This window comes from Condylura cristata, unplaced genomic scaffold (assembly GCF_000260355.1).
Source record: "Condylura cristata isolate star-nosed mole 26May11 unplaced genomic scaffold, ConCri1.0 scaffold00011, whole genome shotgun sequence".
Classification (NCBI taxonomy): domain Eukaryota; kingdom Metazoa; phylum Chordata; class Mammalia; order Eulipotyphla; family Talpidae; genus Condylura; species Condylura cristata.
In genome coordinates this window covers 33,809,217-33,836,248 of record NW_004567112.1, presented here as the reverse complement: position 1 = coordinate 33,836,248, position 27,032 = coordinate 33,809,217, and the positions used below count along the sequence as shown (strand labels likewise).

Genomic DNA, 27,032 nt, shown 5'->3' with positions numbered 1-27,032 from the left:
AAGTCACTGCATTCCTACTACAATTTCGGTCCTTTCAGGAAGCTATTAAGGCCAGAAACACTAGAAAACATGATTTCTACCCAGCATAGATAGTAACAAAAAATAAAAGAAAAGATTAAAATCAGCAAAGGAATAATAATCTTCTATAGGTAAAGGCTGTAAGAATCTTAAGCGTATTGGTCAAGTATGCACACAAACACACACACACACGAGTATTGAGAGCATAGTCCACCTACTGAAATCCACACATAATGAAAAATCTTTCTCTGGTTGACAACTTAAAACTCATTTCATGATCATTCTCATGTCAAAACTACTAAGACAAAAATGACATTAAAAACTTACAGTTGGTTGGGCCCTCCCTGGTGGCACAGCAGGTTAAAGCACAGCACTGAGAAGCTAAAGCCACTTCCGCATGAGTTCGATTCCCGCCTGCCCCGGAGGTGACCACATGGTGTGGCAGATCTCTCTTGACCCGCCCACTGCTCCCCTCAGCAGTGTACTTCCTCCATCTGCCTGTTCTGCTCTCCAGTCTGTCTCTGGCGAAGCCTTTCGCCGCCCCTGAGCCTCTGGCCTGTACCCCAGTTCTGTATGTACAAATAAATAAATCTTAAAAAAAAAAAAATTACAGTTGGTCCCTCCCTGGTGGCTCAATGGGTTAGGACACAACATTGCAAGCTGGCCACAGCCGCTTCAGTGTGAGTTTGAGTTCATTCCCGGTCCTGGAAGTGACCCATATGGCACAGCAGACCTCTCCTGACCTGCTTGCTACTCCCCTCAGCAGTGTACTTCATCAATCTGCCTGTTCTGCTCCCTATTCTGTCTTTGGTGAATCCTCTCACTGCCCTTGCACCTCTGGCCTATACCCCAGTTCTGTATGCATAAGTAATAAATAAATCTTCAAAAAAAAAAAAAACAACTTACAGTTTCTGGTATCTTGAGGAAAAAATATCTCTAGGATAGTTTGAAGACCTAGTGGGTTCTAATTTCAGGAGTGCTGTCCCATGCCTTAGGGAAAGTCATTTTCCCTCTTGTGACTTAAGTTTCTCATCAGAAGATAAAAGAAAAAGGGAAGAACAGAGGGAAGAAAAGGACTGGACTGGTAATAGGACATAACCTCTACTATCCCTTTCCAATCAAATTTCTATAATATAATTAGGTGACTCTGCTTCAAGAGAGCACTCATGGCCAAAGAAATTATCCGTCTTAAATAGTCAAAGTAGGAAAAATAAAAATCATTCTCATAAAATCTGCAATTCCTGTAGCTACTTTGCAACTGTGAAAAACAAAAACAAACAAACAAACAACACTGCTCTTCATGAACTCTGACTCCTACCTGCGAGCTCCCTCTGCCAGGTCAGACCCCACTTTCCAGCTAAACCTACTTCATTTGGACATTGGAGCACTAGACTTATTAAGGCGCCTAATTTCTGAATGATTCCACTCACATCTGGAGGGCAGTTTTGGCATAAGATGTTTCACCTCAGTGGTCTCTCTTTTTTTTTTTTTTTTTTAAAGATTTATTTATTTGTGCATACAGAACTGGGGTACAGACCAGAGGCTCAGGGGCGGTGAGAGCCTTCACCAGAGACAGAGTGGGGAGCAGAACAGGCAGATCGACGAAGTACACTGCTGAGGGAGCAGCGGGCGGGTCAGGAGAGGTCTGCCACGCCATGTGGTCACCTCCGGGGCAGGCGGGGATCGAACTCATGCGGAAGCGGCTTTAGATTCTCAGTGCTGTGCTTTAACCCGCTGTGCCACTAGGGAGGGCCAGTGGTCTCTCTTTTTGACAAATGCCAGTTGCAACTCATGAGTTAAGAGAGATATTATACAGGTCAGGAATATTGTTGAGTCAGAAATTCTGCAATTTTTCTTCAGCATTTATGAAGCAACAAAGCCATGATCTGATGCATTATTGTGTGTCCTGGAAGGTGATGTAGGATCTGAAATCACAGCTTTGGACTTGGAGGCCATTATGGATCTGGTATGGAAACGGTCTCCCAACTAAGAAAGGGTCAAGCATCCAACTCAGAATTAAGGGGATACTTGCAGCTATGGGTAGATTTTGAAGAAAGCTACCCTGGACTAGCTTACTTCTATCTCTTGCTTAGGACAGAGGATTCTTTTATATCTTGCCATCTCTGCATCGTACTAGGTGCTTAATATATGTGTTGATTAAATTTAAGTCATGGCTTTGCCATGCTGTGGTCTGAGGTACCGTCTATAGCCTCATGTAGACTCAGACAGCCTGCTATTAGTTTTTCCTAAAATGGCATATCTCAATTTGGGTTTCCCTGAGCAAAGGCACCAATTGCAAATAATTTATTTGGGAGTTGGTCTCAGGAGATACCAGGAGAGGAGTAAGCACACAAGTCAGTCAAGGAGAAAAAAGGCACAATAGAGTCTGTTATCCAGCAAGTATTGTACAAGCTTTGCCCCAGGGGGGGAACACTGGCAGCCAGCATAGAAGCTACACAGACAGTTCTTCCACTAAGAGGTGAGGGACTGGGCTATAGATACATCACCTCTAGTTGTAACTGGTGAGGAGAGCATTAAGTTCTGAGCCTTATGATCTGTAGGCTGGTGGCCTCAGGAGATACTCAGGCGAGGAGTAAGAACACAAGTAAGTAGAGGAGAAAGAAGGTTTACTGTCCAGCAAGTATCACCTTGTACAAGATATGCTCCAGCATGGGACACAGGCTTCTGTGACTGGAGAAAGCTGCCCGGCAAAGAAATGCTGATGTTGATGATTCAAACTCCAGCCACTGGCAGGAGAGGTAAGCGGGAGGGCATCTGACAGTGCACCCACAGGAATAAACCTGCCTCTTAGGTTATGAGGAGATATAAATGAACTATATTGACATGAAATTTTGCTCTTCCCTGTCCTGTGACTCCATTTACTGAGCACTTATTGCTATAATGAAAGAACATGAAGAGAGTAAGGCTTTCTCCCCAGTGGCATGTAAGGTAGAACACTAGCCCAAGCACATCTAAAGACACCACAGGTCCAGACAGCTGCCACAGCCTGTCCTTGAAAATTGACAAAGCACTCCAGTATATAAAGGATTCAGAAAATCCTTGAAGTTGAGAAATTCTCCAATTAAATAAGTATTTTCCAAACCCACTTGACATAGACTGTCTTCCCATAATGCCTATCAACTTTCCGTATAATGCAAAACTCCATGAAGCATATTTGGGGAAAATTTTACCAAGGAAAGCATTCTATAATTTTCAGCTCACTCCCCAAATTCTACTAACAAAATGGTCCTTAGTTCCACTTAGATCCTCCGATTTCACCTCTTTTGATGATAAATTCAGACCTTCAATGACAATTCCATTTTTATTTTCTCAGACTCATACTGGTGTTAGCTTTATTCTTGAGTGATTCTTTGAGATCTTGTTGTACAATTCATATCTCCAAAGAAAAGGCTCACTGTAATTTGACTGAGGTTGGTTACTGGTTACTTTGATAAACAGCATTACCTAGTGATGGGAAATGACTGAAAAGACAGATGATAAACTGACAGATAGATATAGACAAATACACACATACAAGAATGGATAGAGAGACACAGATACATAGATAGAATATACCTTTAATATATACTAATAAAATACTTATGTTTCTATAGATAGATAGCTAAATAGCAATAGACACATATTGATAAACATAGACAGATAACATAAATATAGATACAGGTATCTATATCTGTATACCCACTTAACTATAGGTTTAGATAAAGACTTTGTTCAATCACTATGTGCTGAGCACATTCTGTGGTCAGGCATTGCTCTTTGGGCTGGGGACAAAGAATTGAACCAGACAGATATAACCCATTCCCCCCAAAGACTTACAGTTAGAGGGGCAGACAAGCTACGCAAACAATCACACAGACAAATACATGTGTATTAACTGCTGCATGTGGTCACAAAGGACAACCTTTATGGGGGCATTCAGATTGTGTGAGCGGATCAGGCTTTTCTAATGAGGTGACAGGTCCCCCACATACTGAGGGGTGGAAGCAGGATCAGGCTCCATCCCTCAGAGGGGCAGTGTGTGCCCAGTTTTGGGACCAGTAAAAGGTCATTGTCAGTCAAGGCAGGGGAGAGAGAGGAGAGGACCCAGGAAGAGGAAGGACCCCCACCAGGGTAGGCCTTGGAGGCCCTGAGATGTTGGTCTAGAAACAAGGTGAAGCATAAAAGAGTTTAAACCGGGTGAATGACATGATCAGACTGGAGAGGATATAACTTTTAAAAGATTCCCTAAAAATGACTAGGAGGAAGATGAGTATAGATTCTCTGGTCTAATGTCTCCCTGCTACTAACCCAACTGCAAAAAAGTACAATTCAAGAAGTTGACCCCAACATCACACAGCATTTGTAAATAACTAATTTCATCCCCATGGAAACCTAGATGGGGGGGGGGGATTATTGTTCCCATTTTACAGATGCCACAACTGAGGCCAGAAGAAATTTGACAGCTTTTCAAAGCTAACCCGACTGTTGGGTGATGGAGTCAGGCTCCTAGCCACTCACAGTGTCTCCAACTGAAACAGTGAGAAGCAAGGCGGGGCCAGAAGCCACAGGGGCTGCTCTTCACACTTTGGAATATTTAACTAAAACTAAGGCAAAGAGGATCTAAGCTGGTGGGGAGAATGCTGTGGAGTGCTGACAGAATGAAATGGTCACATAGCTAGGAAGTGAGGGGGCATGTGGGAACAAACGTCAATTGGTAATTTTCTCTACTGTTGTAGCAGAAAGCTCAACTGTATTACATCAAATTAAAAAAAATAGAGTTAAGAGACATAGGAATCCACTATCATCATATTTAATAGTTTTCTAATATCTCTCCAATTATTTTCTCATAATCATACCACCTCCAGCTCATGTATTAGGAGTTAAATGTTGCCAAAGTTTAGTAATTCCTTCATTTTTCTTCAATATATTTTCCTTGTATGTTTAAATAAAATTAACAAGTTTCCTTTTAAAACAGGACGTCTGAATTCATTTTACCTAAATTTCTGTTCATCTAACATTCATTACATTAATCCGTAGCATGAAGTCTAATGTGATCTTCTAGTTATCTAAATTTTTCTGTTGTTTTAGTTTGCATCTTCTGTGTGGTTTCCATTTCCCTCAAGTGGCAGTGAGTCATTTCATATAAATTATAAAAGAATTACTTCTGAAATATATAATTAAGGTGTCCAGACTTCTTTTACTCTATTCCATAAAAATAAAATCCTCTTTGGGTTGGAACAAACGAGGAACTTCCTTGGGGTTCTTTATCGTTTCCTGGGAGGCAATGCACCAACTTAAAAAGCAAAGTCTGGATTCAGGCCAAGTTCCTCAGTGAGGGCCACTGTCTGGGAAGTTCTGAGCAGGACACTGCAGAGTCCTCTAAGCCCCACTGCCTTTAATGGGTGTAGGGTCCAACCACCTTCTCGGGAGTGAGACCTGGCCTCTGGACACCCACAACACAAGCGCCCCAGGGGTGCCTCATCAGTGACGAACTGTCCATGCCTCCTCACTGCTTCTGGTGCTGTGAGCGAGGAAGGGGTTGTGGACAAGGTGCGGATGAATAAATAGAGAGTTATTATTCTAATCTAAGGAATCATCAAAGGAGTATAAACAATGATCAGAGTTCTGATAGGCTCAAAGAAAACAAACAGCAATAACTAGAAACACAAGAGTGAGGCTGAATAAAAGAAAATGCATTTAGAAAGAAGGTAACCTCAGTCCAGTCATCATCACCCTCAAGAACTTTCTTGGAAGTAAGAGGGCTGCAAGAAATGAGGGCAAATGGAACAGACAGAGTAAGAGGGAAACAATGACCCTGGTCATTAGCCTGGAATCAAAAGTTATATTTCGCTTGATCTAGAGATTGAGTCCCTTGGACAGCCAGGGAGAGTTGCTCAAGGTCAACCAGATTGGCTGAGGTCCAGCCTGGCCACCAGGGCTTTTCTTGCCTGATCACTGAGCTGCAAGGTTTTCTCCTCTCTCCCTCCAGTTTCTCCTAGAAGTGAGGTCTGCGTGAGTCTGATATTCTCCAGAGTTCCTCCACTGCAGGTCTGAACCTGCTCTTAGCTCCTGCGTTCTCTAGATAGGTAACCAGGGTCAAAGTCATACTGTCCCAAAAAGCTTGATGAAAATCCCATTTCTATTTAATTTCTTAGGAAGAAGGATTCCCAGTGGAGGTCAAGTTTCTGGCTCTGGTTTGATGCAAGTCAAGGTCAAGATTTGGTAGGTACTCAAGTATAATTTCAAGGGAAGAAGAGGGTCCAAGATAACTGCTCTCTTCAGGGAGGGAGGATTCTGGATATCACCGCCTGATCAGCCAAGGTAAGTATAATCAGCAGTCCTCATGCCCCCCACCCACCAAGAACTGTGCCCATGACCTTGACAGACAACACACTACCCCTCCTATCCACGCAGGTTTAGACGAAAGACATTACACATTAAAAGTAACAACACTTTATAAACTTTCTGTTGTGCTGAATTTTTCCCCCATTCTTTTTCAAAGCAACTGGCTTGGTACATAAATCACACTGTGTGCTACTGAACATATGACACAGCTGTGAATTACAAGGTCATAATTTTACCAGCAATTTTAGCTGCCATCATAAACCATCCAAGGTCTGAAGAGAGCTCAAATCCATTTTGATTTTTTTCCTAAGCCCCAGAATGGCATTCTAGGGTAGCTATTAAAAGATACTCCATTTCTTGCTTTTGTTTTAGAAAATTAATAGTCCTACAGTAACACCATTCCCTCCCTTTCTTTCCCATTAAACTGTCTCATGGCCTTTCCTCTTTATTATTAAATTACTAAGCATCTAGCTTTAGATAGGTGTTCCTGCAGTCTTTATGAGAAAGGTAAACTTAGCTTGGGCTTTAGTCAGAAAACTTCCCACCTCTGTCCAGGGTTTGTCAAGGGCACAGAGACATAACCTTAGACCATGTGGTCCTAGCCCCATCTCAAATGGAAACATATTTCCTGTATCTTCTGATATCACCTTACCTTCTTCCTACCTTCAGCTTGCAGTAACTTTGCTTTCTTTCTTTCCCTCAGTTTTTAAGCCTTTGTTCATATGCAAACACTAACCCAGTTTCACTTGCCTCTTTTAACTAGCAATGTCCTACTTTAGACACCAACGACCGACCAAAATGCCACTCCTTTTAGGAAGTCTTCCCCAGCACCTCAAGTTGCTGCATCTCTGTCCCCAAAGTACTCCACTGTCACACTCAGCCCAACACTGGAGATTGAATTGACTTCTCTTTCCTCCACAAATGAGATTACCAGCCTATGTCCCATTTCTTTTGTTCATTTATTCACAAATTAATTCAGCAAATACTGAGGGTTCCTTTGAGTCACTTCACCAAGATGTAATGTAATGCACTGCCAGGTACACAGTAGGTACATCACAAATATCTATCGAATGTAATAGCGAAGAAGTGCAATAGAGAGGTGGGTGGGTGTAGAGGTGGGTGAATTCTATCTGTGTGCATCTATAGGAAGTGATCAAAGAGGATGACCATAACGGGTAACAGAGCAGGTTCCCACACAGCTCCCCCAGCTTCCCAAAGGGCTTCAAATATCTGCCTTCCCTGGAGAAAACCCACTCCAGTAACTTTCAGTGCCACTAGGGACCCATCAGCTATCTCCACACCCAAACACTCCATAATAGCCACACTTGTTTACTTACTGGCTCCCCAAGCAGCGGGCAATTTCCTCTCCCACCAACCCTATTCTCTGTCTGGAATACACTTTACCCTCCACTCAGTTTAGTCAAATTCTATTCCTGCTTTCAGGCTCAATTCAAGTCCCATTCCCTAGCAGGGCCCCACAATGCAGGCAGAGGGCCCCACTTTCAGCTCTCGGCATGTGTGCTCTGCATATGTGGCTCCTAACCAGATAATAGCCACTGCATCTGGACATGTTCCTAAGCTGACTGACAACACCAGAAGGCAGAGGCCTGCCACCACCTGCAGACCACAGTGGGGTCAGGACTGGTGAAGACGCCATCTCTGGTCCTGGCTATGCCACTTACTAGCTGTGTGACATCAGGACAGTCACAGATCACTTGAACGTCTTTGTCCACATTTGCCAAACTGGGAGGACAAGCACACATACCCAAGGAGTTGATAAATGCAACTACCTTTGCAAAATATTTCCATGTCTCTGGATGTCTGTCGCAATGTCATGAGCCCTAACAACACAGGTCAATAAACTCCAGCAGTACCACGAGGCCCCTGTCTCTGTTCGTCATCAAAGTCCCTCCTTTCCTATGTTACACTCCGTTGGCACTGAATTCTCTTTTAAAACATTCAAGCAGGATAAACATGGAGTTTCCCTACGAACCAGCAATCCCACTCCTAGGTATGTACCCCAAAGACACAAAAACACTGATTGAAAAAGATACCTGCACCCCCATGTTTATTGCTCTTTATTTACAATTGGAAAAACATGGAAGCAGCCCAAATGCCCAAAAGTAGATGACTGGATTAAAAAGATGTGGTACATATATACAATGGAATATTACTCAGCAACCAAAAAAGAGAAACACATGTCTTTTGCAGCAACTTGGATGGAGCTGGAAAAGATCATGCTTAGTGAGATAAGCCAGAAAGAGAAAGAAAAATACTGGATGGTTTCACTCATAGCAGGAGTATAATGGGCCAGGCGAGAAAATAACAAGAATAATGAACAGCCATATACAGAGACATTTTGTGGGGGTGGAGTGGGGAATGGGATCAAAAACAGGGGGGTAGGGAGGGAAGTGCATGGGATTATGGTGATGGCACACGGGTGACTTGGTGATGGGAAACCCGCGGGGATTACAATTGAGATGGAAAAAAATATATACAAAATGATGTAAAAATAAACTGTTATATATAAAAAAAAATTCAAGCAGGAGACTCAAAACTCATAATGTAGGTCTCCTTTGACTCTCACCATGAAATACACACAGGAAGCAGATAACCTGCTCTCTCGCCTTACAAGCCTGTTTGTCTAGGAGGCCCAGCTGCTCCAAGGCTTTTTCATACTCTCTGTGTGGCCAGCCATGGATTTAGCTTGCATGACTTGTTGATGGAAACATTGTCTGCCTGCTCCACAGTCCTTGCCCACGTGATGGCCTTCAAGGACAGGATGGAGGGAAGTAAATAACAGCTGCTTTCCTGATGGCCGCATTTATTCACTCAAGGCAAGGTGAGCAGGACAGGGAGGTTTTTCTGCTTGGACTCACTGGTCTACCCTACTGATTTTAATATTAGTAACTGCACTGTACCAACAAGAAACCTGATCTGAGATAATCCGACAAACTAGATTCCATCATTCAATTTCTATCCAACTGAGTTGAACTCAATAATAGATGAATAGATAGATGGACAGATGGATGGACGGATAGATGGATGGGTGAGATGGACAGATGGCAGACAGACAGACAGACAGGTGTGTCTGCATGCATTTCAATGCACACTTTCATAAATTTACTCTTCAGTGCTATTACTGCATTGTTTATTCACGCCTGCATTATATGTATTCATCAAAGACTTTAAAGTCCCTTTGTAAAGAAGGCACTTTGGGGACTCTCCCTGGTGGCGCAACTGGTTAAAGCACCACATTATGAAGTTCTCTGAAACCACTGCAGCACAAGTCAATCCCCAGACAAGGAGTTGACCCACATGGCATGGCAGACCTCTTCTGACCTGCCTGTTGCTCCCCTCAGCAGTGTACTTCAGTGGATCTGCCTGTTCTGCTCCCCATTCTGTCTCTGGTGAATTCTCTCACCCACCACACCTCTGGCCTATACCCCAATTCTGTAAGCATAAATAAATTAAAAAACCTTTAAAAAGAAAAAAAAAGTCATAAAAAAAAGGAGGCACTTTGAATTCCCATATCCATCCTTTGATTAAGCTACTCTGAGTCAAAACTGCAACTTACATTTCACAGTACATGCCACACAACAAGCATAGCACCATGATTAAAACATTATCTGTTGCAAAAATCATTTATTAATTTCATATAGCATCCTCTAATTCTCTTATCTCTCTCTCTCTCTCTCTCTCTCTCTCTCTCTCTCTCTCTCTCTCTCTCTCTCTCTCTCTCTCTCCCCCATTTTTTTTCTGATTATAGTAAAATTGTTCTTACTTTGGGCCCAGTTAAAAGTACTCAAATTGGCAGTCTGGATGGCCCCATTCCAAGCATCCTTTTATGTAAAAAGAATTGTAATTTTAGGAGCAAGGAACTGTAAAGCTGACTGCAACTAAAGAATGATTCCCCCATGCAGACAATTCTGTGGATCCAACCACCCTAATAAGAAAACAAAATCTCTCAGACAATTAAGTTCTTGTTAAGGTCATTTTTCTGAAATTTCCCCAAAGGATTCTGAACTACCACAAAATTATTGGTGACAGAGAAAGAAACCACTAGCTGGAGTAGAATAGATTACTGAATTGAGACTGGCCAGAAGTAGATCAACAAGAAAAGTGTTATGCAAAACCTTTTAAGAATCTAATTTTACCTCACTTCTATTTTTACTAATATTTTCCTGGACTACTTGAAATTGTCAGGAAGTAAAATACTTAGGGGCATTTATTTACTGTTTATTGATTACAATGCAGAGGTGATACAGGTCTCCAGTTTAGATGATGCTAAAGACAAGGAAGGTCCCAGACAAATTTGAGGAATTTCTTTTTATGTGCTTCTCTCTAATCTCTAAGAAAGCAATTTAAGAATGCTCTGGCGGTCCCCCACAGACAAAGAATAGAGAGAGAGAAACAGCAGAAAGATAACAGAATCACCCCCTGTTGCTGATTTTCCAATCTATAAACAGGGAACATTCAAGAATGGCTGTGAAGTCTGAAAGGTGTAGTCTAAAAATCTCTGATTAATTTCAGTGTTTTGCATAATTAATTAAATGGACTGTGGGGTTCTCACTTACTACATACTTCAAAGATCCGACTAGCTGAAGACCTATCTATACCAATGACTCATCATCATATTGCTTCCCAAAAAATGTCAGTCACATTAATTCTGTGTCCCAGAAATAAGAAGCAATCACTCCTGTCTTACAGATGTAGAAACTGAACCTCACCAGGATAGCTCTTTAAAAGTCACCAAAGGAGGGCTCTCCCTGGTGGTGCAGTGGGTTAAAGCACAGCACCAAGACGCTAAAGCCACTTCAGCATGAGTTCAATCCCTGCCTGGGAGGTGACCCACATGGCGCAGCAGACCTCTCTTGACCCACCCTCAGCAAGAGACCCACCTCTCTTGCTGCTCCCCTCAGCAGTGTGCTTCATAGATCTGCCTGTTGTGCTCCCCACTCTGTCTCTAGTGAATTCTCTCACCTCCCCTGTACCTCTGGCCTGTACCCCAGTTCTGCATGCATAAATAAATAATTTTAAAAAAAAAAGGGTCACAAAAGGAAGCACCAGAGATCCAATTCCCCTCTCCTGAGACAAGCTTCCTTCATTGTTTTCTATGCTTATAATGGTACCATGAAAGAGGAGAGATCCAAACCAAATCCCAGCCCTTCCAGAATTTTACTGCCCCTTCCCCTCCACAAGCTCATCAGCACAGTCTATGGGGGTCTTTTCCTTATCTCTGGATTTTCCCCTCCTCTCTCTAACCTCTGCTCCTGCTTTGATGAACCCAAGTTCTGAAGATTTCTTCTTAGGTTCTGAAGTGCTCTAAGTAGTCCCTTAAATCCTTCCTGACTTCTCCCCCACAGAACACTTTTTACACTCTTTTCTCTAGACTACAGGATTCTAGAAGATTTTCAGGCACACAACACCAGATTTTCCTGCCTCGAATTCCCTCACATCATGTTCCATGCCTGGTAGATATGAGCCCTGACCCTCTGGGTTCCCTTTCTAGAACTTCATCTTCATCCATAAATCCCAGAAGGACACTACTTCTGAGCCTTTGTTCACATGGCTCCTTTCCCGTCTATTCCTGGTCATCATGGCTCAGGCCTTGATAAAAGAAAGCAATATGAAGCTTTATGAAGCTCCCTTGTCTTGAATTGAAATGACCACTTTGTCCCCATGCCAAGTTTAGATCAATTTACTATACCTTCTAACAGCTTACACGTACCTTCTTCAGTTAAACATTAAACTATCTGAGGCTAGACAACTGTGTCTTATAATGGTGTATGTCCAGGGCCTGGTACAGAGCCTGGCCCAGCACAGGGACTTGATAAGTGCTGAATGGATGAATGAATCAACTAAAAGCTTAATGAAGGGCCCTCCCTGGTGGCGTAGAAGGGTAAAGCACAGCACTGAGAAGCTAAAGCCACTTCAGCATGAGTTCAATCCCCACCTGCCCTGGAGGTGACCACATGGTGCAGCAGACCTCTCCTGACCCGCTGCTCCCCTCAGCAGTGTACTTCATCAGTCAGCCTGTTCTGCTCCCCACTCTGTCTCTGGTGAACTCTCCGGCCTGTACCCCAGCTCTGAATGCATAAAAAAATAAATCTTAAAAAAAAAAAAAAAAGCTTAATGGAACCTTTACTCTTACGTTTAATCTGCTCCAGTAGCAAGGATTGGTAAATTTCAGCTTAGGGGCCAAATCTGACTCATTACTTATTTCTATATAGTTCACAAGCTAAGAATGTTTTGTATGTATTTTTACATAGTTTTCAAAGCTGCTGCAGTAATATTTCATGGAATGTGAAAACTGGATGCAATTCAGATTTCAGTGTCCATGAATAACTGGAATATGGCCATGCCAATCCTCTCACATACTGTCCATGGCTGCGTTCTTGCTATGAAGGCAGAGCTGAATAGTGGTGTCAAAGACCAGATGTCCCCCAGACTCCACAACACTTATTATTGGCCCTTTATGACATTTTCTGATCCATGTCCTATAAGGTGGAATGTGGGATTTCTTCTCATTTTGTCCACTCAATGAATGTGTAACAAGAATCTACCATGGGTCACTATTCACAGGTTCTGGGGACAAAAACAGAACCAAGAAAGGTACTTGCATGATGGGTCAGGAGCAGGATAGGGACTAACCAAATGATCTGAGAAATTATGTTGAGAATGGACTAAGAGTCTCTTAAACAACATCAGTTATTGTAACTATTAAAGGTTGTCAAATCAGTGTCCAAACTACACAAAGCAAAAGTGGCTCTCCCTTTACTTTTCTTTCTTTTTCCTTTCAAGCTAGTCTTCATTTTCAACTTCATTTTCTCTTTTAGCTTGACTGTGACTTAGAGCACATAACACCTTCTTCAAAACCCCAGCACTTAGGATGAAATCTGATGCTTGGGAGACACTCAGCCCTCATGGCTGAATAAATGAAAAACTTAATCAACTAGTGGAAGAGACGTGAGCAAATGCCTTGGCATCCTAGGCTTTGGTTTTCTCATAAAGAAAAAAAAAGCAGGATGTTCCCAAGTGCTTCCAGTTTTACTCTCTGTAATTCCTCCTGTCCTCAGAGCCGGCCCCCATCTGCTTTCTGATTCACTCATTTCCGTGGCCAGAAGGCTGCCTCCCTCTGTCTTCACAGCCTGGTGCATCTTGCCCTGCATGAACTCTGCCCCAGTCAACACAGCCTGCACCCACCCAGGCCACAGATCACTGCTGACAGTGACTAGGGAGTCGCCCTTGGGGCTTTGTCCAAGGCCTGTTCAAGGTCAACAGACATCAAGGTCGGCCAAGACTGAACACACACCTTGTTTAGCGGAGACAAGCCACGATACTGGCTTCACAAACTGTCCCACTAGATCGAAGGATCATGAAGATCTGCCTTCCACACTCATTTTTAAAATTGTGACTGCAACATGGGTGGCTATTTTAAAACATACATATACAAGCTAATCACTCCCTCTGCCTCCCCCACATGCCCACACACATATTTACATACTACTGATGAATTTTTAAAGACCCAGGAACTTACAGAGCTCTGGGAACCTGATCCCAGGATTGTTTTTTAACTGCACTTTGGATGTACTATTTCCTTTTCCCTCTATTTGCCAGGGAAGTAGTTTGGACAGATGTATGTTAGCACCCAGAAGTCCTTGACTTGTTTGTCCCAAAAGTGCCAGAGCAGGAGGCTCCCTGAGACCCGTGGGTACTTCCCGGATTCCCAGGAGCCCTGAAAGGACAGGACAGAGAACAGGGATGTGCGTCCTTCTGGCCAGCCCTGAACCTTCCATGGGAAAATAGGGCACCCAGAGAGCTGCTTCTCCTTGCTCTGTGACTCTTGCCCTCCTCCAGCTCCTTCCCGTCATTTTTATCCATCTCAAATATACATTTTTTCAACTTTACTGAAATGAAGTCCAGTCAGAGTCAAAGGAAATGACAGAAATGCCATGAGTTGGTACAAGGAATGACAACTCAGGATAAAAATACTCACTACTTTTTTGGGGTTTCTTTTCATATTATGCTGCATCTGCTAGGCAGCTAAAAGCATAGCACATGAAATGCTCTATTCTCTTTCCCAGAAACGACCTTAGGGACCCACCCAATGGTAGTCTGTGGTAATGTTATGCTAGCTCCCCTCCCAGGAGGGAAGAACGAAATAATAACACCATACTAACATGGCATGTCCTCATTTAAATACAGTAGTTCTGGTTCCTGTAGCAGAGTGGCTATATTGGGGTACACTTATTATGACTACATTCAAGTTTATTAATAAAGTTCCTATTTCTATTTAGGTTGGAGAAACATATCTATTCAAAATCTGGGCATCCTTTCATTTTTTGAAGCTGACAGCTTGACAGGCAGAAAGAAAAGAGACAGATCACTTCAATATTTCTTTCCAAATCAACTCAATCAAAAGACAGAGGAAAAATATTCTACTGAGTTTAAGAAGATTACAGAAGCAACTGCAGACAGCTTTTCACTTTGTGAGACAGGCAGCATCTTCACCCTAACATCAGGTTAGTTCCCCCCTTGACCTGCCATGGAAGGCCACTTTGCTGTGGGTTTGGAAGGAGAGGTCTCCCTGCAGGGTTGCCTGAAAGCACAGTTTACTTTTCACAACCTTACACACTAGCCTGACATTTGTATTTTTCATACTTTGCCACATAATCTGGGACCCCTTTGAGGGAGGTATTAGCTATTAAGAGTCAAGAACTGAGGGTATCACTGCAACCACAGTTAACCCGGACTCCAGAAGTTCTAAGGCCGCTGTTTTCCTATCCTTCTCCACTAGGTGGCAGAAGCGCACAGCAAATCCTTTCAGAACAGTAGCCTGGAAAAAGGCAGTTGTGCTGAAGTGTGAGATTAGGGTTGCTGCTGGGATCTTACAAGAAGAGGACAGGGACATGAGGTAGGTCAGTGCAGGAAAAAGCCTGTGACATCGAGTGAACTACAGCTCCCAATCGAGCCTGGCTATTTTCCCCCCACCACAACAGAAACTGTTTACCAGCAGTCGGGAAGCAAAGGCTATTGCCTAAAAATGAATTCAAAACAAACAATAGGAAGAAGAAATCCTTAATGTGTTCTTTGCTCCAGACACCACAATGTTCGAAAAAGGTTTCTTGACCCAGTCTGCACGTTCAAACTTCAGTGTTTTACTTGGAGTCACCTAAAATATTCACCTACTACATTAAAATTATTTTAATTCATTTATCCATACAAGAGCTGGGTACAGGCCAGAGATGGGAGATAAGGTGAGAGGATTCACCAGAGACAGAGTGAGGAGCGGATAGGCAGATCCACTGAAACACACTGCTGAGGGGAGCAGCGGGCCAGACAGGAGGGTTGTGCTTGTGCACATGGGTCACCCACCCGGGCCAGGATTGAACTCATGCTGCAGTAGCTGCGGATAGCTTCACAGTGTTGAGTCTCAACCCCTTATGCCACCAGGGAGGCCCTCTCCCCAAATTTCTATTTGTTTGCTTTTGTCAGCCTGGCCCAGTTAAAGGCTTTGTGATGAGACTGGGCAATATATATGGTAAAAAGGAAAACCAAGATGATCATGAGGGCAAGTTACTGTGATCGGAAATAACTGATCTAGATGAAGAGGAGGAAGGAGAGAAGAGCGGAAGGACAAGGGAAGGAAGGAAGGGAGTAAAAGACAATACTGGACATTGAGAAAATCAGCCAAAGATGACTGAGAGCTACCCTCTCACTCGGGGTACGCCTTCCCCAGCTGAGGACAGCCTTCACCTGGTGTGCTTCACTCCTTATTCTCTCCCTGTCCCTTTAAGCATTTGGGTTTGCAACCTGCGGTTTATAGACTATTTTTCCCACAGTAGGGGAAAGACAGTTTATTCACAGTTTAAATTCCAAGCTCAGCACAGCAACTAACATATTATACTTGCTTTAAGCATTGTTGACTGAATGAATACATAAAGGTAATGATAATGCTAGCAACGGCAATATTAAATAGCATTTCTTAATTCGACCTCATGAGGAGAGCTCTTTTAAAAATCACCAAAGGAAACAGCAGAAATTAAAGTGGGTAAGACACCTACAGCATGAAATGTAAGCAGAGGTTCACTTTACCTCCTCCTAGTTGCCTTTATAACATACACCATGTTCGTTCACGTCTCATCTCATTAATGGAGGTGGCGATTTCTGTTTCTCTGCGCATGTCAGGACTAGTCCTCAATAATAGGCACCTAGTAGTGATTACAGGCTCCTGCTTTGATCACAAAGACCTCAGTTCAAATCCTGATTCAGCACTCACTGAGTTACACAGCGAATGACATCATTCCCCTCTCTAAGTTCCAGATTCTTCTCTCTATCTTCAAGGGAAGTTAAGAGACTTAAAAGAGATAGGAATGTAAAGAGTTAGTACAATACCTGACATATAACACATAGTGACTGTAAACACAACAGCAAAAGTAAGATTTCACTGAAATTATTATTTCACACCCAATCTATCAAAACTGAATTGATAGATTCAGGTAATCTTTTAATTAATTGCAAAACAGTGCCAGGCATTTAGAAGAATGTTTAAAGATGTATAGGGTAGTTACTAATCTGAAGCAGTTATCACATCACAAGCTTTCAGGGAAGAGTTGGACAGAAAATAGATTATGAGCTGCGGGTTTGTCTCATTGCTACCCACAGTGTGTGAATGAGAGAACATGGCTGTAGCCTAACAAAGCTGTACAAAAACAGACAACGGGCCACATTCTGCCAAATCCTGCTTTTGTTAATAAGCCAGGACAAGTATTGATACATATTAAAATTATCAGCCAACATCAGAAAACAATGAATAATGTAGGTGATAATGGTTTTAGGAAGCAACATGGCAACAGATTAAGCTCAGGTGAGTAGAAGGAACAGGTAAGTACCTGCAGACAGGAACTACCAAAGTCATGCAGAGGAAGTATATTTGCAATGGAAATGGCTGGCACATACACTTGTTGTTGACAGAAGAGGAATTCACAGACAGCAGACAAAAAAGGGAGGAACTTAGAGAGGAAAGGGACACTGGGCAGGACTATAAAGGTCAGTGAGTAAATTCTTACAAAAGGAAAAGCCACTGTGCCCCCAGTCTGGCCAGGGGCCAGGAAAGCTGCCTTTTAGGAAGTGGGTGGTTAAATCCTTGTCTGGCCTTAAAGAGAGAGGTTGACTTTAGTGATTATGATATGGGAGGGAAATGGCACATGACTGGTATTTGGTATTTATTTCGTAATACCATGTGTTTCATTAAAAACTGACACCTCCCTATCACCCAGAATCTGCTCTGACTTTGTGAGGAAGCCTGGATCCTGGCCTGGGCATCTCAGTGACTCCAGGTTGGCTGACTGGAAAGAATACTTGTTAAGATAAATTATCCTGGAGGTGCAGAAGGTTCGGGCCCTGAGGTAATCCTTCCCTGGGATGAAGGGAGGGGGGTAGAATTGAGGAAGCCTAGCCCAGGGATAAGGGAGGAGGTCAGGGAAAAGATGGGATTGGGCTTGGGACTTCTTTCCTCCTCTCTCCTCCCAAATCCCTAGCATACCATTCTCTTATTTCCTTAATGAATCTTCATCTCAATTCCAGGGATATTTGGAAGAGATGCTAGCTCTGGGGGAAATATTAGAAACAAATAAAAGCAAAGATCCCCACTCTCTCCAGTAACTCAAGATTTAGAATAACTTTGAAGGGGGTTACCTATGGGACATGAGAAGTCTTTCTAAAGAGGGCTCCTCTGTTCCCGTTGAAATTACAATATGGAATATAATGTGCTGGGTATATCTGAAAATGTAAATGAGTCCTATTTTAATTTCAAAAACATACTGAGAGGGGATTGCATCAATAAATATTGATGTTTGGGTGCACAAAAATAGCAAGGTTTATTGGAATGTAAAAATCCTGGACACAGGCACTAATATAATTCAAGTTCAGACTCACAACAGACCAGCCCAGTGGTTCTAAAAGTGTGGCCCCAAACATGTAACATCAACCAGCTCTTGGTTACTTACTAGCAAATTCTCAAGCCCTATCCTGGATGTAGTGAATCAGAAACCCGGGGGGTGGGAGAGGGGTGGGGGGGGGGGCCCCTGCAGGTACTTCTCATATTGTTCTAGAATATATAGTATCCATGCCCTCTAGGAACCATTCTTAATTATCACCAGAGAGTCTGCCTCAATAGATCTGGGAAGGAACTTAATGCCTTTGCTTTTATTTTTTTAATTTTCTCAGGTATTCAGGTATGTTTCTAATGTTTTAACTGCCACTGAACAGGGTTTCTCAAGCTTGGGTGCACACTGGAATTGACCAGTCAGCTTCACTGGAATTACCCATATCTGATAGCTGAGTTCCATCCCAGCACTTCTGATGTGCTTGGTCTGAAATACAGTCTGGCGCGGGAGCGGTTTCAAAGCTCTGCAGGTGGCCCTAATACCCTACCACCTATATAACAGTGCACATTGATACACTAGGGTATCTAGTATATACTTTAGCTGAATAAGAAACACCTGGATAATTTATTAAACTCAGCTCCATCCCCCAAAGAGTCTACAGAGTTTGAGGTTGGACTTATTAATATTCATTCCTCCCATCCAAAGGATAACACATTTAGCTTCCAGATCAGAGCATTCAGGGAGTCCTAACCATAGATTTTCATTTCTAATTAACTTCCAGGTGATGGGCTGGCCTGCAGACATACTGTAGTAGTATTCGCAAAAAGGTATAGGATTGCTCTGTAGATTTCTGAAATCTATTTTGGGTTTGGATGGCTAACTTTCCGCTGCTCCTCATCTGAATTTCCATACACCTATTTTTCTCCCTTATAAAGTAGCTACACTGTTAAATTACCAACATATCAAAAGCCAGCTCTGTGCTTTCCTCATTTGGGGTGGTCCTAGGAATTGGCAGCCTGCACATAGTAGGTATTCAGTTGCATAAGTACCGCAGTGGCTCAGACCTACTTCCTGGGGGTTTCTTTCAATCCAATTAGCCAGTAAGGTCAACCCATCATGGGACTGATCTCATTGGGAAGAATCAAGGCATATATTTTTTGAAGATGATATGAGGGTAAGTGTACATCTAGTCCTAGAGATTTAGTTTACTCGAGGAGGCTGTTCCATTAATACCCCAGATGAAGTACAGCCATCTGGAGGGGTTTTGGCATCTCTAACAACCTACTGCTATATTTGTTCCTTGAAGACATTCATTTTAGGATGTTATTTCCAATTTGGCATCTAACAGAGCTGTGCAAGTCAATGAGGATTTAGAAACTGCTCCCTTCAGAGGGCATCTTATTTAAAGCATGTCTCTGACAAAACAATATCAAGGGAACACAATCGGAAATCTCTTATAGGGAAGTCATTTCTCTAGAAGCAGAGTCAGCTATAGCAGCTACCGGAAGAGTAATCAGCTCCCTGAAAAACATCTAAACTTTTAGCATTCCACTCTGCTGGGGCTGCCTTCTTCAGAGCCCAATCACAGAGACAGAACTTAATGAGTTCATTTCTCTTGCCACTACAGCACTTCAGTCTCAATGCTATTCCCAAGATGCATGGTGTCATTGAGTTTCTCCCTCCTCTCTCTCCCCACAAAATAAGATAAAAATAGAGCCCATAATCTCTAACATGATAGTATTGCAAGGTGGATTATTTTTATTTATTGGGCTACTCATTTGAAATAAATCAAGAAGCTCAGAAGAGGGAGCTAGTAAAAAGGAAAAACACGTTTAAAAGGTTAAAAAGGTAATTTAGTAAGTCATAGAAATTATATTAATTTTACCCCAAAATTGACCAAGCCACCTTTCTTCCTAATTTCCTTTCTCACCTGGGAGTATCAATGAAATTCTGTAAAGAGTCTCTCTGCCTTTTGTCAGGAGACTGGAGCAAGGAGAAAGTTGCAATCAGCATTTGATCTTATTACACAAGACGATTAGACTAATTTATTCTCTATGCAACTATTTTGGCTAGGTAAGTTTATGAGAGCTGGGGTATGAAGGAACATGGACCTCTAGGTAGATTACCTGGGACCAAAGCCTAACTTTGCCACTTACTCATTATACAACTCTCAGCAAGAAACTGAACCTCTGTAGGCCTCAGTTTCTCTGTCTATCAAATGGGCCTAAAAGTGACATCTAATTCATAGTGTTGTTTCAAAGTGTGCCTGAGATAACTATATGTTATATGCACATCATACATATGTACACAGATGTACTTATATATGACACATGCAACACTATTGTGGACTCACTTTCTCTTTTTAGAGCTTTATTTTTCTCCCTCACCCCCTCTCAAAAACATCTGGCCCCTGAAGAGGAGATGCACACATTACTACTACTGCTACTGCTACTGCTGCTGCTACCACTATCACTACCACTGCCACAATTCTTTTTAATAAAAAACACTGACTACAAAGAAGCTTGATTTAGAAGGTTTGGGGAAGATAATCCAAAATTCTATTTGGAAGGTCTAGATGTCTCAGGTTATGAAACAAGTGACTTCTGGCTGCACTAAAAGGGCCCTCCTCTGGTCTGTGCCCGGAAACCCTCCTTGAAAATGCATGAGCCAAGTCAAGTGAGCAAATGCCAAATACGTGGTGGGAGTGCAAAGTAGGCCCACCTCTACCTCTCTAACCACAAGTGAGCCATTTGAGTTTCAACCAACTTGTCTTGCTCCCTTTCTCCCTTTAGTTGATCAGACACTTATCCAGCAAACCCCATGCATGCCCTGTAGGGGGAACCAGAGAACTTTCTTTCAGAGCCCAAAAACTCACTCCAGTTTCAGTGAAGGTCCCAATGAAGAAATTGCAGGGGTTAAAGTCTCAACTATCAAACTGTCAGGCCAGCTCAATCCCCAGACAGGGAGCTGACCCACATGGCGCAGCAGACCTCTCTTGCCCTGCCCACCAGCCTTAGCAGTGTATTTCAGTAGATCCGCCTATTCTACTCCCCACTATGTCTCTGGTGGGTCTATACCCCAGTTTTTGTATACATAAATAAATCTTTTGAAAATTTTTGAGAAATTGGGGCTGGAGCCAGATCAGGAGCCTCTTAGTGCTTTTTCTCACCTGTGTGTACTTCTCTGTGCTTTCTTGACTACTGATGTATTTGGTATATTTAATTTTAAGTTTGAGTAAGGTGGTGGTAAGATTTCACTCTAGCCTCTGAGTTACTGATTTGTTTTAGACAAACTATTCCCCATAAGTACTTTGACCAAAAATCACATCAAACCCAGTATTTAATCTTTCTCTGTGTGCAGGTGTGTCCTGGAATTACAAAGCATAACAACGGTTCATGGTATTCTCTATCATAAAACACATTCTAGAGCAGTGTAGTCCAACAGATCTTTTCATGGTGAAAATGTTGCACCTTTTTGCTCCAGCACTGCAGCCACTAATTACGTGGGGATACTGAATACTTGAAGTGTGGCTGCTATGACTGAAAACCTGAGCTTTTGTTTTCTTTAACTTTGATCAATGTACATTTGCATAGCAAAATGTGGCTCTCAGCTACCAGATTGGACAGCCTAGATTAGACTAGAAAGTTTTGCTACTTAAAGACTGGTCCCTACAGCTAAAGCACCAGCATCATCTGTGAGCTTGAATAAATGCAGAGTTACTGCTCTTACCTTCTGAACCACCTGAAACAAAAACTACATTTCTACAGCTCATGGCATGTCATTAGGAAAAAAAACTACATTTCTACAGCTCATGGCATGTCATTAGGAAACCCTCTTTTAGGCAAGGATTAGCTCAACATTTCAGTGACAAGGTGGACACAAGTGTATCTAATCTATAGTGCACTTTAGATACAACATTGTAGCCCGGGTCACCCTTCCCCCACCTCAGAGTCTGATTTAACTGGTTGGCAGTTTGACAGGAGCTTGGCAAGCTTGAAAAGCTCTCTGGGGGATTCTAGCAGACCATCACTTTGACGACTCACCCAGCATAGCTTAGAACAATGATTCTCAAATTGGATGAGCAGCAGGATGACCATGAAGGCTTGTTAAAGCACAACTCTTGAGCTTCTCACTCAGTGGGGCTGAGCCGGTTTCTCGGAATCTTGCTTTCTGCTAAGTGTTGAGGTGCTGCTGGTCTTAAACCACACTTTGAGAACTACTGGTCGAGTCATTTTCAAAGCGAGCTCTCTAGAATCAGACTCACTTTGGCTGAGTCCCAGATCTGCCACCGACCTACCAGGAAAAATTACCTATGCCCCAAACCTCAGTTTCCAAAATGGCACCAAAAGTACTTATTCGTTGGGTTGAATACGAACTCAGATAATGCCAATGCGATACTGCGATCAGGCCCTGCTCTTAAGAAGCAAACAGGAAATGTGCATTATTATCATAACTGTAAGATTCACTCCTCCATTCAGTGGGTACAAACTAAGAACCAAGCACCATGCTGGCACCTGAAACTCAGCAAATAAAGAGGATGGTCAAGGGCCCCACCACACTGCCACCATGGAACTCACACTCGAGCTGATGGTGTAAAGCAGGCTGCGGCTGCTGCTCTGGTAGCGCTAATCCAAGAGCAGAGGCAGAAGGTCAGAGAGAAGTCATTTCCCCTGGCAGAATGGGAACGCTCACGCAGGAGGGGAGGCCCAGCTGTGCTGTGGTGGGGAGAGAGCACCACCATTAGGCAGGGCAGGAACTCACTCCTGCTGCAGTGCAGAGAAGCAGCAGCCTGGTACAGCAGAGCCCAGAGGTCAAAGGGGAAGGAGAGGCTGGGAGTCAGCACTGGGCACCTCTATTTTCTGGCCAGCCCACCCTCTATATTTGTTTTCTTATTTCGTTCTGCTTTAGTGCTCAGGACAGTTGCGATACAAGGATTCTACCTGCTCTTGCTGGCCTGGGAGGGAGAAGAAGGGGCAATAAGCCAAGAAATGCAGGTGGCCTCTGGGAGCTAGGAAAGTAAGAAAATGTAATTGTTCCTAGAGCTTCCAGAAAGGAGCAGGCCTGAAGCCACTTTTAGCCCAGGGAGACCTATGATGGACTTCCAGCTGATTACAGAATTGTGCGAGAAGAAATGTTATTTCAAGGCACGTATTTGGGGCAATACGTTGCTACGGCAATAATACATTCTTCTTGCAGGGCTGTATGGCCGATACCTGGCAATGGGAAAGGTGCTCTCTCACCTAGAATGGGATGACCATCCACATGCACTGGCTATCCTCCACACATGGGGGACTCTCCTCAGAAATGGTCGCCACTTCCCACCCTGCCTGGAGACCCATCATCAGACCCATCATCTCCAGGCTTAGCTGAACCCTGGCCTCTGGCAGAAGCCTCTGCAAATTCCTTACTCCCTCCCCCATCCCAGCTCCTTCTCCTCTGACCTCCCACAGCCCTTACTGCCTGAACCTCACAAATGGAACTTAATTACATAGCAGGCAGTGTCACCGGCTGCTTCTGCATGTGTATTTCGGTTCTGAAACTAGATTGAAACCTTGGTCTCAAACAGAACTGTGTTTTGTCCTTCTGTTATTGTTTTTAAGGACCTGTATTTTTATTTTATAATCCTGTTATTATTGCCTTTTGCCACAAAGGAGACGATATTTATAAGGTCTATATTTATAAGCAGATATCCTAAATCAGTTTCATTGCCTTGTGACAGGTGACAAACTCATTTTTCTATTTTCAGCAGAGCTTTCTATTTTGCAGGAGAAGTTACTAAGAGTTCTGAGGTCTAAAGCTAGGTTTCACATAGCAGGTTCCCAGATTGGGGGCTGCATTTTCAGTAACCTTGGTTCTTTATGACACCCTGAATACATCAGCCAGAGAGAAAAGGATGGTGGTGGAAATCCTAGTGATGCAAAGCTACTGGATGATCAAGCACATGCCCCTCTCATTCCAGCACTAAGCACGCAGTAGGTTCTCAACAAAGTCCCGTCGGTGAGTATATCATTATTATTCTCTACTCTCTTCTTTTAGCCTACCAGCATGAGTCTCAACAAAAACATGTAACCAGGCACAGCTCGTAGACCAAGAGAATGAGACAAACAGACAAAAGAGTTCTCCCCAGAGCATATCATTCAAGTCTCAAAATAAGATACATTTCTCATTTCAAGGTACATTTATTTTAGTGAGGTAGGATAAGGATTTTGTGAGAGAAACAAAAATGAATAAGCCGGCGTGTGGGAACAGAAATTAAAATAAGCAGCAACTTGCCACCTGCCAACACGGTTGTCCTCACGTCCCACTGCCTTATTTTTGGTTCATTCTGGTTTGTTTTCTTCCCCAGTGCTTGGAAATGTGACAGGCAGGTTAGAAAGAGAGGCAGGGGTAGTCACTGCACTGTTCTTTATGCTCATACCAGGTACCTGGTGCATGGTACAAACACTTTACTCATGTTCCCTAATTGAATCCCCTCGAAGCCTTTCTGATGGGAGCACTGTTATCTCTACTACACAGGTGAGGGGTGGAGGTTAAAACAGGGAAAATAGCCATGCTCAAAGGCACCCGATAGCACACATGGCTGAGCCAACCTGGGAAGGGAGGTGGTACAGCCCAGAATTTGGGTTGCACCCATTCGGGCCTACTGGCTGAGGACCTGTGGATGTTTCCAGTATCTCAGGGGAAACAGGCTGGATGCTCCAGTTGCTGAGGGACCTCGGAACTCCAGAGACACGATGCTAGCTCTACCTGTTTCTCTGGACCTAGTGGCAATTTTAGAAATGAGATGAGCAGGGAAGACAGGAACAGAGGAGAGTAAACATGAAGATGTGTGTCTGAAATAAGGTCCCTTCCTTTTTCTTCCCTGCCTGCCTAAAGCAAAGTCCTCTATGAGTAAGAAAAGATGGAGGTGTGCCAACACAAAGCAGCAACGTCAGCTCAGTCATAAAGAGTGGCGTAAGAATTAGAAAAACATCGGACCAAATCTGGGGTGAGTGTTCCTTTCGACCCCAGTTTAACAAGAGCATTTATCTCTCTGAGCCTCAGCTTCCTTATCTGTAAAAGGGGAAAATGATTATTCCCTATAGGTTCGCTCTGAAGATTAAGTGAGTTCAAGTATGTAAGGGGCTTATCAGAGTGCCCAGCTCAGAATAAATACTAGCTATTATTATTAACATACTAGCAAATGCTCTACATGACCCATGCAAAAAAAAAGTAAACAAATACTGTGCTGTCTAATCTGTTATCAAACATAAGCAATAAGAACTCAGCCATGGTGTGGGTCCCGTTCTGAGAAAAGTAATGGTAGGGGTCATCGTGTTGATTCGATTTTTTTCTCCCCACCATGCCAGTAATAGTACTGTCTTCCATCCTCAGTGGGGTTCAGAAAGTACGTACAGAAGTAGCAAACTTCTGAAGCATGCAAACCAGTTTCTTGAAGTTTCTCCATCCAAATCTTAGCCAGTAAAGGCAGTGCCCTCTTATTTTCCAAGAGAAGGGCAGCACTTCCTGAAATGTCCCATTTAATGAGATTATTCATTGGACTGTATAAGCCATACCTCCCGGGAATGTTCGTCTTATCTCTGGCAGCTCATCAACACAATCATTGTTTCACAATGTAATAACCCATGTACTAAATCAGACTAGGGAACCTTCTTGAAATATTATTATACTGAATTCTCTTCCATAACATCTAGACCAGGTTTGGATATCATCCAAAGGGCTTCATTACCAAAGACAAAAGTATTACATTATAGGTGGCTTCCCACCCCCCCAAAAGGAGAAAGGTTATTTTGTTGTTGTTGTTTCATGCTCCAAAAGGTTGTTAAACTAGTTTTAATAGCACTTACACTTCCATAAATTAATTATTAGGTTGATTTGTTTTTTCCCTATTTTCCCACTGCAATATCAGAGGGCAAGACGTTTGTCTATTTTATTCAGTGTTGCTTTCCTTATCACTTGGAATTAGTGCCTGACACAATTTTTCCACCAATTTGTCCAAATCCTGATGCAGAAAGTAACCTTCAGAGCAGAGACAGGAAGTGACATGCTGAGCAGACATAGGAAGTGACGTATGAACAATGTGAACAGTGCATTAGCAAAAGCTCTTCCTTTACACAGGCAGCAAACTGGTCTCCTTCGAAGTTCTTTAAGAAGCATCACTTCATTGTGCCCCACATAGGATCTCAAAACTATGAATAAAGCATGCAGGACTCACACTTCTTAAAACTAACAAGCAAGTAGATGCTAGATTTAGCGGACAGAACTCGGATATCTGAACTAGCTACTCAGAATGTTGGCCTTATCCCTTGGGCTTCTTTGTCCAGTTCTGACTCTGAATGAACGTGTCAGAACCATGAGCAGAAGTCTTGGCCATGACAATGATGACCAGTGGGCTTCAACAATGATAAAAACTGCACCACCTGCAGTTTTCAAACTGTACAAATCCTTCTGAGCAAATGCTCCCAGGAGTACCACCACCATCAACTTATAAAATCCCAATGGTTGTTCCCATTAATATAAAAGTATTCTGCCTGTGGATTCAACTCTCTGAGCCAGCCCAGGTTCTGTATTTCAACCACACCCAGGAACTAGTGAGCAGAAAGGAAGAGATTGACTTACCAAGCCAACTTCTGTTTAAGTACACAGACACAAACACTGGTGGGACTGTGAAGAAATCGACTACAGAGTTCACTTCCAGCCAGAACCACAGCTTATCATTGGCTGCAATAAACTGGGGGAAAGAAAAAAAGAAGAGAGGGGAAAAATGAGAAGCAGAGT

General features: G+C 43.0%; 1 protein-coding gene across 11 annotated transcripts in view; it reads right to left on the bottom strand.

The window, feature by feature from the left end:
- The window catches only part of KCNMA1 (potassium channel, calcium activated large conductance subfamily M alpha, member 1), a 658,697-nt gene that overhangs the window by 237,515 nt on the left and 394,150 nt on the right, over positions 1-27,032 (bottom strand). For all 11 annotated transcript variants that reach the window (XR_001145364.1, XM_004680710.2, XM_004680711.2 and 8 more), the window contains exon 5: positions 26,874-26,985. Coding sequence is in view for 10 of the 11 variants with exons in the window: in XM_004680710.2 (XP_004680767.1) it covers positions 26,874-26,985 (112 nt within the window). In the remaining variant the exon portion in view is untranslated. The remainder of the gene's footprint in view (positions 1-26,873; positions 26,986-27,032) is intronic.